At 36.1% G+C, this 13,332-nt stretch overlaps 1 protein-coding gene across 1 annotated transcript in view; it reads left to right on the top strand.

Annotated features, from left to right (window-relative positions):
* Positions 1 to 1,619: 1,619 nt before the first annotated feature.
* The window catches only part of TEKT3 (tektin 3), a 60,735-nt gene continuing 49,022 nt past the window's right edge, over positions 1,620 to 13,332 (top strand). The window contains exons 1-2 of the mRNA XM_069076009.1: positions 1,620 to 2,198; positions 4,974 to 5,057. Coding sequence (XP_068932110.1) covers positions 1,620 to 2,198; positions 4,974 to 5,057 — 663 coding nt within the window. The remainder of the gene's footprint in view (positions 2,199 to 4,973; positions 5,058 to 13,332) is intronic.

Here is a 13,332-nt window from a genome sequence, read left to right as displayed (position 1 = left end):
CAAAAGTGGAATTGAGCTCCATTTATAAAGCTCTTCAAATGAAGACAATGTCCAGTCCTCAGAGACAGGGGTTCTTTTTCAAATATAGTTGAACTAGTTCTTTCCTAGGCTCTGGGATTTTGGGATCTTTGGTCCAAAAGTCTGATTCAATATTAAATCACTAGTTCAGAGAGACACTTTAGCCTTTGCCACAATTCAAAACTTATTAAATAGAAGATGTCTTGTAGTTTCTTGAGGTCAAGGACTGTTGTAAATGTTTGTCTTTGTCTTTGTATCTCATAGTGCCTTACACATAGTAAGGAGTTAATTACTATTTTTAAAATTAAATTGAAGAACCATGAAAACCTTTCTGTAGGCATCAGGTTGAAAGTCTGTGATTACTTTTCATAGCAAACTGAGGTACAAAGGATTTTAAGTATTTTAGGAAAGATGTTATAGACATTTCTCCTTGTTTTAGATTGAATTAATGAAATGAGCATACTTAATCAAGCATATGAGGCAGCCTGGTAGTGCAGTGGAGAGAATGCTAAGCTAGGAGCCAGGAAGACTCATATTCATGAGTTTAAAACATGCCTAAAACATTTACTAGCTGTGTGACCCTAGGCAAGTCACTTAACCCTGTTTGCCTCAGTTTTATCTGTGAAATGAGTTGGAGAAAGAAATGGCAATCCACTCCAGTATCTTTGCCAAGAAAACACCAAATTTGGTCATGAAGAATCAGACACAACTGAGATGACCAGCCAACAACAAGGCAGTATACTTAGGGGATGTATTGGCTGCCTAAGACAAGGAGACATATTTAAAACCTGCCTCTGACACATGCTATGTGATCATTGGAAAATCATTTTACTGCTCTGTAACCCCAAGAAACTGTCTAAGCTTGTAAGTTAGAGATAAGTTGCCGATCTGTATTGGTGGAAAGTGATTACTTGGGATAGTTCTTTATATGAAATTTCAGCTCTAGAACTAAATAAAATTACTATACACATTAAAAAACTTAAATTGAAGAAAGTATTTAGGATCATCAAATCAGGGAAGGACTAGAGGAATATGACACTAGTAAAAGGTAGTACAGTACTTTTGTTTCCTATATTCTGCATAGCTTTTGTTTTAAGTAGACATATCAAGAATGTTATTGTAAATGTGGTTTCAATCTTGTTTATGGTCTTCATCTTTCAACAAATAAATGGAATTTTTCTTATCAGGTTGTAGGATTGGACATCATATTTAAATACCTAACCATAGTTATTATTGATGTAGAAATAAAAAGAAAATAAAAGCATATGATATACTTATGTTTAATTCTATAGAATTTTTTTCTAATGATACTGGAAAGCAAATGTTATTTTCATACTTGGGGTATTTAAAAATTTAAAGTTTATATTTGGGACTTGGTTACAAATGATAAAAGTAGAGGTAATTATCTAGCTGTCAGGAAAAAAACTGCTTCCTAACCTATATGTAGTTTTATATAACCCCTATAATAATAATAAGAATAATAAGAATTACCATACATCATAAAGATAAATATGTTAGTTTTTAACCAGAGGTTATTGTGACCTAAGCGATCTTTCTGTTTTGGTTTATACAGGACAGACTTAAGTAACAATTTTTCCAGCATGGAGCTTTTAGGATCCACCTTAACGGCAACATATGCCCATCCTAGTCCAGCACCTCCAAATTTTCTACCAGCCATCAGTACCATGGCATCAAGTTATAAGAATCGATTTCCTCACTACTCCTTGACTCATAGCTTGAGCCTTCCATGGAGGCCAAGCACATATTATAAAGTAGCTTCCTATTCACCTACCTTAGCTCCATTATCCAAAGGAGCTGAGGAATTATATGAGAACAGGATGCTTCCCTTTGTTTCTAATAGAACAGCACTTTTCACAAGATATACACCAGATGATTGGTACAGATCCAACCTAACAAATTACAAAGAGTCTGAAAGTTCCAGACATAATGCAGAAAGACTAAGAGTAGATACATCTCGGATGATACAAGACAAAGATCAACAAACAAAAGGTACCCAATCAGATACCACCAAAAACTTAGGAGAAAGAGTCAATGATATTGGATTTTGGAAATCAGAACTCATTCATGAGCTGGATGAGATGATTGGAGAAACAAATGCTCTTACAGATGTTAAGAGAAGGTTGGAGAGAGCTTTGACTGAAACAGAAGCACCTCTTCAGGTAAATATTACATCTTATGGTCAAACTTACTCTATGTTATGTACTATAATCTAGTAGACCCTCTCTTGTAGTTATTGAAATGCTTCAGCTAAACATATGTGATAGCACATATATTTTATAAATAAATTTTAATCATATTTTACAGCAAGGCATTTACCCTCTGTTTGTCTTAGTTTTTTTCAGCTGTAAAATGGGATAAAAATAGCACCTCCCTCTCAGGATTGTCATGAAGATTGAATGAGATAATATTTGTAAAGTGCTTAGCACAGTACCTGGTATATATTGGGTACTAGGCACTTTATATAAATACTTCCATTTCCCATTCCATTCCATCATCATAAAGGAAATTATCCTAACATCTCACCTGAGATCTTTCTCTAGTTCATATCTATATTTTTTCATTGTTCCAAAAATTTAATCAACCATGTCCACATGACATCAAATCATCTGGATAAAAAGTTTAAAAATCAATGTCTTAGATATTTTTTCTGAAAAAAAATTGGTTTATTTAAACACTATCGTTAACTTATCTGTTTCTTTCTTAAAATATGTATTTAGCAACTGATATTTCTGTTTTGAATTTCAGGTTATTGAAATGTTCTTTCTGAATAGGGTAAAATCCAAATAATGTTCTAAAATATTACCAAACAATCATCAATTATATATTTCTTTTCAACAATATCAACTATATCTTCTTTCCAACTATTTAGTTCACCCGACTTTCCAATTTTGAGATTTTAAGGGTCCACAAGGTGTGGAAGACAATTTCACTCAGCCTACTGTATTGCCATTCATTGTTCATTGATAATGAAAATGATGGTTTGTTTGCACTTTGCCCCTTCCTCCCCCCCCCAAAAAAAAACCCCTTAAACTTTCTTTCTTTTTTCTCTATAACCTGAGGCATGTCTCACAACTATTCCATCAGGAATCTGCTCAGGAGCCAGATTCATCCTAAGGGTAGCCTAATGGTAAAGAGGTAGTATCAGGATTCTTTCACCTCTTTTGTTTATTATGCCCCAACTAAGAAATAGAACTACAGGGAAAAATTTATCTTTGAAATAAGTATGACTCATATCTGTGGTATCCCCAAAAAGGCTTACCAGGGATCCATTAGAAGACTCAGAATACAATATAGCTATCAGATATAGCACAACTATTTGTCTCCTCCATCAGGAAAAAAAAAGCCTAAAAGTGAACATGAAAGTTGATTTTTCAGACATGAAACAAACCCATCATATGTATTTTACTTTTCTGGAAGGTACACCCAACTTTGTAAGATTATTGAACAGATATCTCACATTTATTTCACATCTTTACGATAAGAGTAACACTCAAGGTCTCTAGATGTGGTCCTTCATTCTTTGCTGGTTCAGAATGATCCTGCTGGCAGTCATCTTCTCATCTGAGAAGTGGTTTAGTATCAGGAAACATCTCTTATGGGGATGTTGGCACCAATTCATAAATTCCTGACCTCTGAAACTCATAAGGTTACTTCGTAGGAAGGGAATCCTTTTCTCAGAATTGTTCTTTGGTGGTCTAGAATAGAGAAAGATATTTAAAAAGAGAACAGGCAACCATAGACGAGGTCCAATGTCATATTCTTACTACTCTGTGCTTGTATCTGCTATTTCTACCTGGGAGAGGGAATATGCAGTAAAATTCCATCTCTCCCTTCCCCCCTCTCTAGAAGTCCAGTGGCAAGCTGACACAATCCCAGAGTGAAGGGACTCATTTCTAATATAGGAAGGGCAGAGAGTCAGTTACTGTCAATTCAATTGGTAGCTAAATTTTTATAGAATTACCTTATCATAAGATATTTCATATTATAGAATCTAAAGAAGACTGATCATAGGAGTCCTTGTTGAGTGGGTGAGTCTCTCACCCTCTACAGAAAATGTGTAAGATTCAAAGAAGCCACAGAAACCTACAAACACAGAAATATAAAACACTCAAATAGTCCATTAGACTATTTCCAGAAAGTAAAGACATTTTGGGGAGACTACTAAACCAGTTCTCCCCATTCACCTTTGGCCTATTCCACTGAATAATTTTCAGCAATGAAAATTATTTCATGGTTTTAGTCTCTTAGCTGTGGAGTGATCTTCCAGTGAGGAGCCTCTTCTCCCTTTAGGAGGCTTGTACCTGAACTCAGAATGAATCTCTGATATGTCCTCAAAAAAAGAAACAGAAGGCAGAAGGCAATCAGTAACTCAAAGTCTGTAAACTCCTTACTCAGGTTGCATGAGTAAGCACAAGCAGATCCCTGTGAGCTTTCCTTTTCAGTTGCCATTTTTCAACAGGGAGAGAAGAAATCACCTCTCCTTCACTTTATTCCAGGTACAAGGGAGATAGAACACAAAAGGCAGAGCTGGCATCTCAGCTCACCTTTATCAAGGTAAAGATGGCCACTTTTGGCTAGAGCTTTTTTTCTTCTTTGACTTAGTCAACAATCATTTTGCAGCCACAGTGCTAAGTAAGACAGGGTGCTAAGGCTCATGTCTGCTTCTATGGAAAGTATCCTTCCAGCAATGGTCCATACCTTCTAATCTCACCAAGTTAATTGGGTAGTGTGTGTGTGTGGGGGGGGAGGGTTTTCATCATATTGATTAGAAATCTGTCAGGACTAATATAACTAAAATATAACTGAAAAATTAATCCTGATAGTTTCTATAGACTGGAATGGGGTGTTAAAAAATTAAAGTAAAATGACTGCTATTCATTTATTATATTGGAATAGTTAATAATAGTCTTCAATGGTTCCTTTTATATTTATAGGTAGCTCAAGAATGTTTATTTCACAGAGAGAAAAGGATGGGCATTGATCTTGTTCATGATGAGGTGGAAAAACAACTCTTGACAGTAAGTTTTGTTTACTCTTTTAGGTAACAAAGTACTTACAAATAAATATGAGTGCATTTATTATGGAAAAATAGAGTACAATATTAAAAGATGTTGAGTCATTATAAATATTTAATATAAAAATATTATATAAATATATAAAAATTATATATAAATATTTAAAACTTTAAGCAATCAACTATACCACCATAAGGCACTTAGATATCAATTTTTTTATTAGTACCTAACAACATAAACTTAGCAGTTCAGTATGCATAACTATTTAAGATCAAATCACATAGCATTCTTATATAAATAAGTTGCTACCTAAATTACGTGATTTCAAAGTATGAGAAAAGAATGCCATATCCCAAAACTACCTCTCCCACACAATTCCACAATTAGCAATTCATTTATGTATATTTATCTTCTGTGAAATGCAAACATCATTGTGAAAGGTAATAGAATAAACTTTATTGATCATTTATCTCTTCTGTATGAATATTATTTTAAAATCCTTTTCAGAAAGCAGGTATGAAAAAAGAAAAAGAACATTACAACATAAAGCAACTTTAGGGAAGGAGGGGAGTGAAAGGGGACTGGGGAGAAAAAGGACTGAAGGCACAGAAAAGGAAAGTTAGAACTATAGAAGAGTCTACTATATAATTTATATCATTTTAACTAGGACTAGTCCTATTTAGCCAGAAAAATAAATGGAAGATCTACTACTAATTATCTGAAATGTAATTGCACTCACAATGAGTGAATGGAAAAAAAAAAAACACATATTACGCACTTATTATATGCCAGTTCCTCTACTAAGCCCTAGGAATGCAAATTCAAAAAGATAGAAATAATCAGCTTAGCCCAGCCACCCCCAACCCTTCATCCTGGGCCACCACCCGCAGAAGCCACTGCCAACATGCTGATTGATATTTGTGGTGCAGACCAACATGCCACACAGTGCCTGACTCTGTGCTGAAGGAGCTCAGGATGCTGTTGGCCAAGGCCACTGGCAATCCAGTCCAGTACATCATGGTACAAATCTCAGCAGACCAGCTGATGGTCTTTGGGAGCTCTCTGGGAGAGCTCTCTGGGATAGTGGGAGCTCCGTGTGCCCTCTGCAGCCCACACAGCATAGGCAAGATCGGTGGGCCCCAAAACAAGGAGTACATTAAGCAGCTATGTGAACTGCTCACCAAGCACCTCAGAATTCCTGGGGTAGACAACATGGCCTAGAACAGGGCCACCTTTTACAGAGCTCCCCTACCTTGTGTGCACCTTGGGCCCAAGCTTGTCCCCCTTTGTTGTCAGGTCACTCCCTGGTTCTTGTGTAGTTGAGAGATAATACAATGCTTTTAGGTGTCAAAAACAAAAAAAGATCTTGTCCTCAAGGAACTTACATTTTAGTAGAAGATTGTATATGTATGTTTATAGACATACTTTATATCTATTGAATTTTTCCCACGGTTCTTTCTAGCATTTCATTACACTCCAGCAAATGAATTTGTGACTACCTAGGGGTATTTCCCTCAAAAATATAGATCACAACCCCTCTGGGTCTGCCCTTCCTGTATGAATCTTATTCAGGTACTTCCATAAGTTCACCAGAAGAGGGCATACATGCTGCAGGCCTTTCTTGTTTAATTTTTACATGGTAGCAACAGGCTGTACAATGGTAATTGCCACTTAACTTTGCTACTTAACAAACATCTGTTTCCTTATTTATTATGCCTTATTTATAATATATTACAACTATAATACCCACTGTGCACTTTTCCATTGCCCTCAGGATGATGCTCATTTTCAGTCAGAGATGGTAGTGTGTTTTCTTGTAAAACAATATAAAATTGCAGAAGAATATTAGTATTAAAAATTAGTATAAAAATATAAAACACTTATAATTTCCCAAAGGTAACCCATCCCACTTTTATATATAAATATGTGTGCATGATATGAAAACACACACATATAAACACATATACATATCTTTGTTCAAAGCAAAGGCAACTTCCCAAGGTTCAAAATACCAGCATAAGTGCTCTCCATTTTATTCAGTGACAAATTAAGAACAGACAGAATCAAAATATAGCATAATTCAAAATATAGCATTTACCATGTGTAATTCAATAATCTCCAAGTACTACCCCACCCCTGGATATTACATTCATTTAATCAATCACAAAGTCCCTCTTCTAAATACTACTCCACCCCTAAGCTGTACATTCATTTAGTCCATCACAAAGCCCCTCTTCTCAAATGGAGATTAGTTTCCAATCATAAGTAAAATACATTCATTTGTTTAATCACAGAGCACAAAAAAGTCAAAAGTTCCCCACCCCTGGATCACAATTGAATCTACCCCAGAGTTACAACAAGCTTAAGCACAGCATTTAATACCCAAAGAGAGGTCTTTTCTTCATCTTGACACTGAGGCAAGTTCTCAGCAATCTTTGTTCCTGGGGAGACAAAGCTTAGCAAGGCCACAAGATACATTGCCAGTCTCTTCATTAATTCATCCTCTGTCTGCAGAACAGTCCTAGGACCCCTGAAAACATTAGCAAAACCCTCTTCCAGGATTTCTGTAAACATACAACAAGAAAATCCTTCTTCAGGGCTTCTGAACCAACAGAAAGGTTCCCAGACCCCTGCAACAACAGCACTGTCCTTCACCAGTGGACAGTATTCACTCTCTGTCTGCAGAACAGTCTCAAGAGCTCTGAACCAACAGCAAGGTTCCAAACCTCTGCAGCAACAGGACTGTCTTTCACCAGTGAACAAATCTGGCAAAACAACATCAAAACAGACAGACAAAGTACCAGCATAACAGCCATGTCTCCTCAGTCCTTGGCAGCTCTGGGTGGCAGCTCTCAAAAGTCCTGGGCTATTCAAAGTGGCCCTCAGCAAGCCTCTCAGTCTCTCTCTGCCTCCAAGATGCTGCTTCCAAAAAGTTCTTCTGCCTCTCTCTTTTCTTGTGTCTCTCTAAATTTACGTCACCAGCTCCTCCCAGTTCAGCCCTCTCTTTTCATGTCAACAAGTCCATCCCACAAGTGGGATTCACAAGCTCTGGGTTTTAACACAATCAAACCAAAAACCAAGCCAATACAGGGGGATCTTTAAATTCCAGTCCTATTGCAGGCACATAGTAGGCACTTAATACTTTTTGACTGATTGATACTGAATCAATTCAGTTTTATAATCAACAACCATTAAACAGCATGATTTGTCATTCTCTATCTCTCTCAGTGAGTTGTGTCATCATGTGGTTAGTACTATTCTCTGTTCCCTACTAATACCCTCATCAAGGATGCCTTCACTGCATGTAAATTGTTCTCTCCAGTCCCTTATTTTTGTATTAATAAGGTCTTTTGTTTAACCCCATCTTTGGATCTTCTTTCAGATACTTTGAGAACTGATCCTTCAATGCACTCACAATTTTGTCATCATGGGCTTCCTCTGTGTACACTTGATTTTATCTAGCTGCTTCTCTTCTCTTTGCTCTCTAGGACTGCATTGGAGTTCAAGTGGCTCCATTGATTTTGATGGTGATAAGAATTTATTAAAAAGGGGTGACTAGGTGGTGCAGTGAATAAAGAACCAGCCCTGGAGTCAGGAGGACCTGAGTTCAAATTTGACCTGAGACACTTACCACAAAAAACTAGCTTTGTGACCTTGGGCAAGTCATTTAACCCCAACTGCCCCACCTTTCCCCTCTAAAAAAGCAAAAAAAATAATTTATTATAGAAATCTTTACTGATCATTTGTCTTTTTTGCTTATCCTTCTAGTTTCAGGTGAAAAATTCACTTGGGATAAGTTTACTTAGTTGGGCGGATTTTAAGTTTTCTTTTAACTAGTTTTACTATTTACTAATTCTATTTTTTGTTTATAGCAATCTTATGCTATCTTGCCTTTTAAAATTTCACTAATAAATTTATCTTCTTCACTGGTTTTCCCCTTGGCTGTCATTCTTCTCTGTTTGTCTAGTCTCGTGTTTGATGAATAGGGAGATTTTTAAGCTCTTTGTTTTCTTTGTATGATAACTGATTTATTAGTAAAACTAATTTTAAAATTGTTATAATTAACATTAATATTCTTTTGTTTCTCTATGTCCCAGTTTCACAGCATCAGTAAGTTGTTTAAGTATAGCTTAAATTGTTTTAATTGCACACTATATCTTTTTCTCAATTTTATTCTCTGCTTTAGCTTTGTATTTGTTTTAATTTTTGCTCAAATTAGTTGTTGTCTAACTGTACTTAGAAAACTGATTCAGGATTGATTCCCATGAAGGTAACAAGTCATTTACTGCCTAATAGAATGTAATGAATTTTAATTTTTGTAATGTTTGGTGCTTCCCATGTCTAGTAATGTCTGATTCTTCTTTTAAATAGAGTATTCAAAATATATGATATCAGGCTTCTATATAGACTACATGTATTTGAACTCTCTCATTCCTTATTCCTGACCAAAATTTTACATTTTCACCTTCTTCTCCTATTATTATTATATTGAGGCACGAATTGATCTGATCACAAAGCAGATTGAGAGCAAGAAGTCAGGTAAGAGATGAACCAAGTAGTGTCATGAAAACCCAGAGAAGAGAAGGAGAAAGTATCAGATGGATCAAGGATTCAGACATTTGGCAAAAGATAATTGTTAACTGGAGAGAAAAATTTTAGTTGAGTAATGAAGTTGGAAATCAAATTATAAAGGGTTGAAGAATGAGTGAGAGGAGAGGAAGTAGAGGTAGCAAGTATAGACAGCTTTTTTTTCCCCAAGATGATGGACCAAGAAAGATAGATGACAATAGGTTGAGGGAATGGAAGGGTCTAGTAAATTTTTTTAAGGATGAAGGAAATGGGGATATTTGAAGGTAGAAGGGGAGGAACCAATTAATAGAGGCTGAAAATTTGAGAGAAATATGGGATAACTGAGGATGCAATCTTCTGGAGAAGATGGGAAGATAACATCAAGTACACATTGAGCAATTGGCCTTGACAAAGCAAAGGGCCACCTTTTTGTCAGAGACTGGAGAAAAGGAGGAGAGGGTGGAAAATAATAGGAAGAGGTTGAATGGAGAATAGGAAGCTTACCTTCCTACTGGTACCAGTAGGTACCAAAATGGTATCAATTTTGTCAGTAAAGTAAAAGAAAAATCCTTAAATAAAGGAGTAGTGGTAGAGGGAGGTGTGGGGTACCTTACAAAGGAAGATATTTGTTTCCAAAGAATAGTTTCCATGGGGAGTGAGATAGGGAATCAATCAGGGAAAAATAAAAGGGCAAACTTGTAGTGAATGCCCCGTTGAGGTTGAATAACATGAATTTGTAATGTACCCAGTCAGCATGATTGGAAGTCTTCCTCCAGCAGCATTCAGTAGTTAGTGATTTGATGTAGAAAAGAAGCGTATCCCATATCTGCAGATGGTGGGAGTGATTCAGGACTTAGGTTTGTCATAAGAAAAGTAGCAATAGGATAAGGGAGCAAGTTATTCAAGACCAGGCAGAGCAGAATTGAAATGCCAAACCATTGGTTATAGATTGGAGAGGAAGAAAAGTCAGAACATGGGTTATGGTCTGAAAAAAGTACTGAGGGTGAAGGGATTAGAAGTCTTAAAGAAAGTAAAAAAGTTTAGGATGATAGGCAAATGATAGGCAAGAAGGGGAATACCAGAGTTTCTCATTTATTTTGTATATACTTGTGTAATACCCCACAGGTACAGCCAAAGCTGGGAATATCACTGAAGCAAATATTTTGAATGACAGTGCCATTAGAAAGCTCAAATATTAAGATTTTGTTTGGGAGAATTATAAGATCATTCATAAACTAGTTACTTCAATATGGATAAACTAAATTAGGGTATTCTGGGAGATCTTTTAACTTCCTAAGCCAAAATTGCATAGTCCTGGTGACTATAATCAATGAAATACAAAGCCTCTCAGAGCCATTGCTGCATACATCCTATGATGTCATCATGCCTACATACAATTAGAACAAACTCATTTATAAAAAGAGAACCAGACTTAAAAACTCTTATTAGCAGTGGAATGCTAGGATGGTTACAACCAATAGGATGGTTTTTAAACTGAAGGAGGGAGGAGAGAGAGGAAAAGAAAGAAGATGCAGCTAAGAGAAAAGTCTACTACTACTCAGGCATGTCATTTGGATTTCTTCAGTACAGTCTGCCTGCTGGAAAGATGACACATATTACATGAAGCCCTGGGATATAAACTGATATTTTCCAATCTAGTAATGGAGTTCTTTGCATTTCTCATTTAAGAAAACCTTAACCCTCTTAGCTTTTCTCTGGAATTCTTCACTCAGATATATTGTTCCTTTTCTTTAACTTTTGCTTCCCTCTTCACCCATTGTGCGTCTATCTTTTTGTCCCTCTCCATTACAATTCCTGTTTCTCTCCTTGTTATGCTGCCCCTATGCCTCAACTCCTCTTCTGTTTGGGTTGTTTTTTGGTTTGGGTTTCAGTTTTAATGTTTTTTTTTTGTTTTGCCAGTACTCATACCTTCAAACCTAAATCCCATGAGCTATTCCTTATCTTTATCCTAGGGCTTCTAGTGGCTGAGAAGAGCTACGGTTTCCAAGATATTGAGCCTATGATCCCATTGAGATCTTTAGCTTTGGTAATGCCTATAGATAATTACATAAATATATACAGCATAAATACAAAATAAATATTTTGTAGCATAATTAAGGAGAAAGGACATTTGTAGTTGGATATTGAGGTCAGGAAATTCTTTGGGCAGAAGGTGGTGCTTGAATTGTTTCTTGAAGTAAGTGAGGACTTCTGTAATGTGGAAGTGAGAAGGAATTACATGTCAGGTACCATAGATGACAAGAGAAAAGGAATAGAATTAGAAGACAGAGTGAGATTTGTGAGGAACAAAGCCCAATTTGGCTCAGACTATAGAGTGCAGCCATCAGAATGAGGCTAGAAAGGACAAAGTTGTAAAGGACTTTGAAAGTCAGAGTTTAGATTTTATTCAAAAGAAATTTGAGTAGCAGAGTAGCATGATCAGATCTCTATTTAAAAATTACTTTGGCTAATATGGAGGGAGCATTGGAGCTAGGATAAACTTGAGGTAGAAGCTAATTAAGATGCTGTTGGAATAGTCCAGGTGATGAGAACCTGAAATTAAGATAGTGCCTGTGTCAACACAGAAAATGCAACAGATATGAAAGATGTTGTAAAGATAGATATTGAAAGATATGGAGACTGACGGGATGTATTGGGTTGAGGAAGAGTGAGGAGTCAGAGATAATGTCAAGGTTACAAACTTGGGAGACTTGAAAGGAAAGTTTGGAAGAGGAGTAAGTTTAGGGAAATAGTTAAATTCTAGTTTGGACATGTTAAGTATGAGATATCTCCAGGAAATTGGTGACGTGGGACTAGAACTCAGAAGCTGGGGTTGAATATATAGATCTGAGAGTCACCAGCCTAAAAATAATTAAACTAATGGGATGTAATAAAGTCACTAAAAAAAGAATGTAGAGAGAAAATGAGAGAGCTGATGACAGTCTTTGCAAATACCTGTCATCTGTATGGAATGATATTGATGAGGACACTGAGAAAGTTAAGATAAGAGAAGCAGGAAAGACTAATGTCCCCAAAAGAAATAATAATCAGGAAGAGGGGATGGTTCATGGAATTTGAGAGAGATCTGAGAAAAGACCATAGATCTGGAGATTAAGAGATCACTTATAACTTTGGAGAAAGTGGTTTCAGTTGAGTAATATTGCCAGAGCAGATTGCATAGAATTGAGGGAGAGAAGAGAGAAGGTGGAAGCTACAATTGTAGACAGCTTTTTCTAGGCATTTGGATGAGAAAGGAATAAGGGACATAGGATGCTAGCTTAAGGGGATATAAGGGCAGAGTAAAAGTTTTGTTGTTGTTTTTTAATGATGGTGGAGACTTATTTATAACCTACATGTTTATAGTCTGAAGAAACCAATCAGTAGATAGAGAGTGAAGATTAGGGGTGGTGCCTCTTTCTGATTGAGAAGGGAATAAGATCAAGGATCTAGATTCTCCATGGAAAAAGTGAGAAGGAAGGGAGCCTAGCAGTATAAAATATTGAACTATGTTACAAAGTAATAATCATCAAAACTTTTTTTCTTATTGTTGTTCAGTTCTTCAGTGGTGTCCAAGTCTTCATGACCCCATGGACTCCAGATCCTTCTATCCACTATTATCTCTTGAAGTCTATCCAAATTCATGTTCATTGCTTAAATGATACTATATATATATATATATATATATATATATATATATATATATATATAT

Source organism: Petaurus breviceps, unplaced genomic scaffold (assembly GCF_028583685.1).
Source record: "Petaurus breviceps papuanus isolate PSGF00001 unplaced genomic scaffold, PetGlider_PUasm1.0 90925, whole genome shotgun sequence".
In the NCBI taxonomy this organism is placed as follows: domain Eukaryota; kingdom Metazoa; phylum Chordata; class Mammalia; order Diprotodontia; family Petauridae; genus Petaurus; species Petaurus breviceps.
This window is presented reverse-complemented; position numbering and strand designations above follow the sequence as displayed.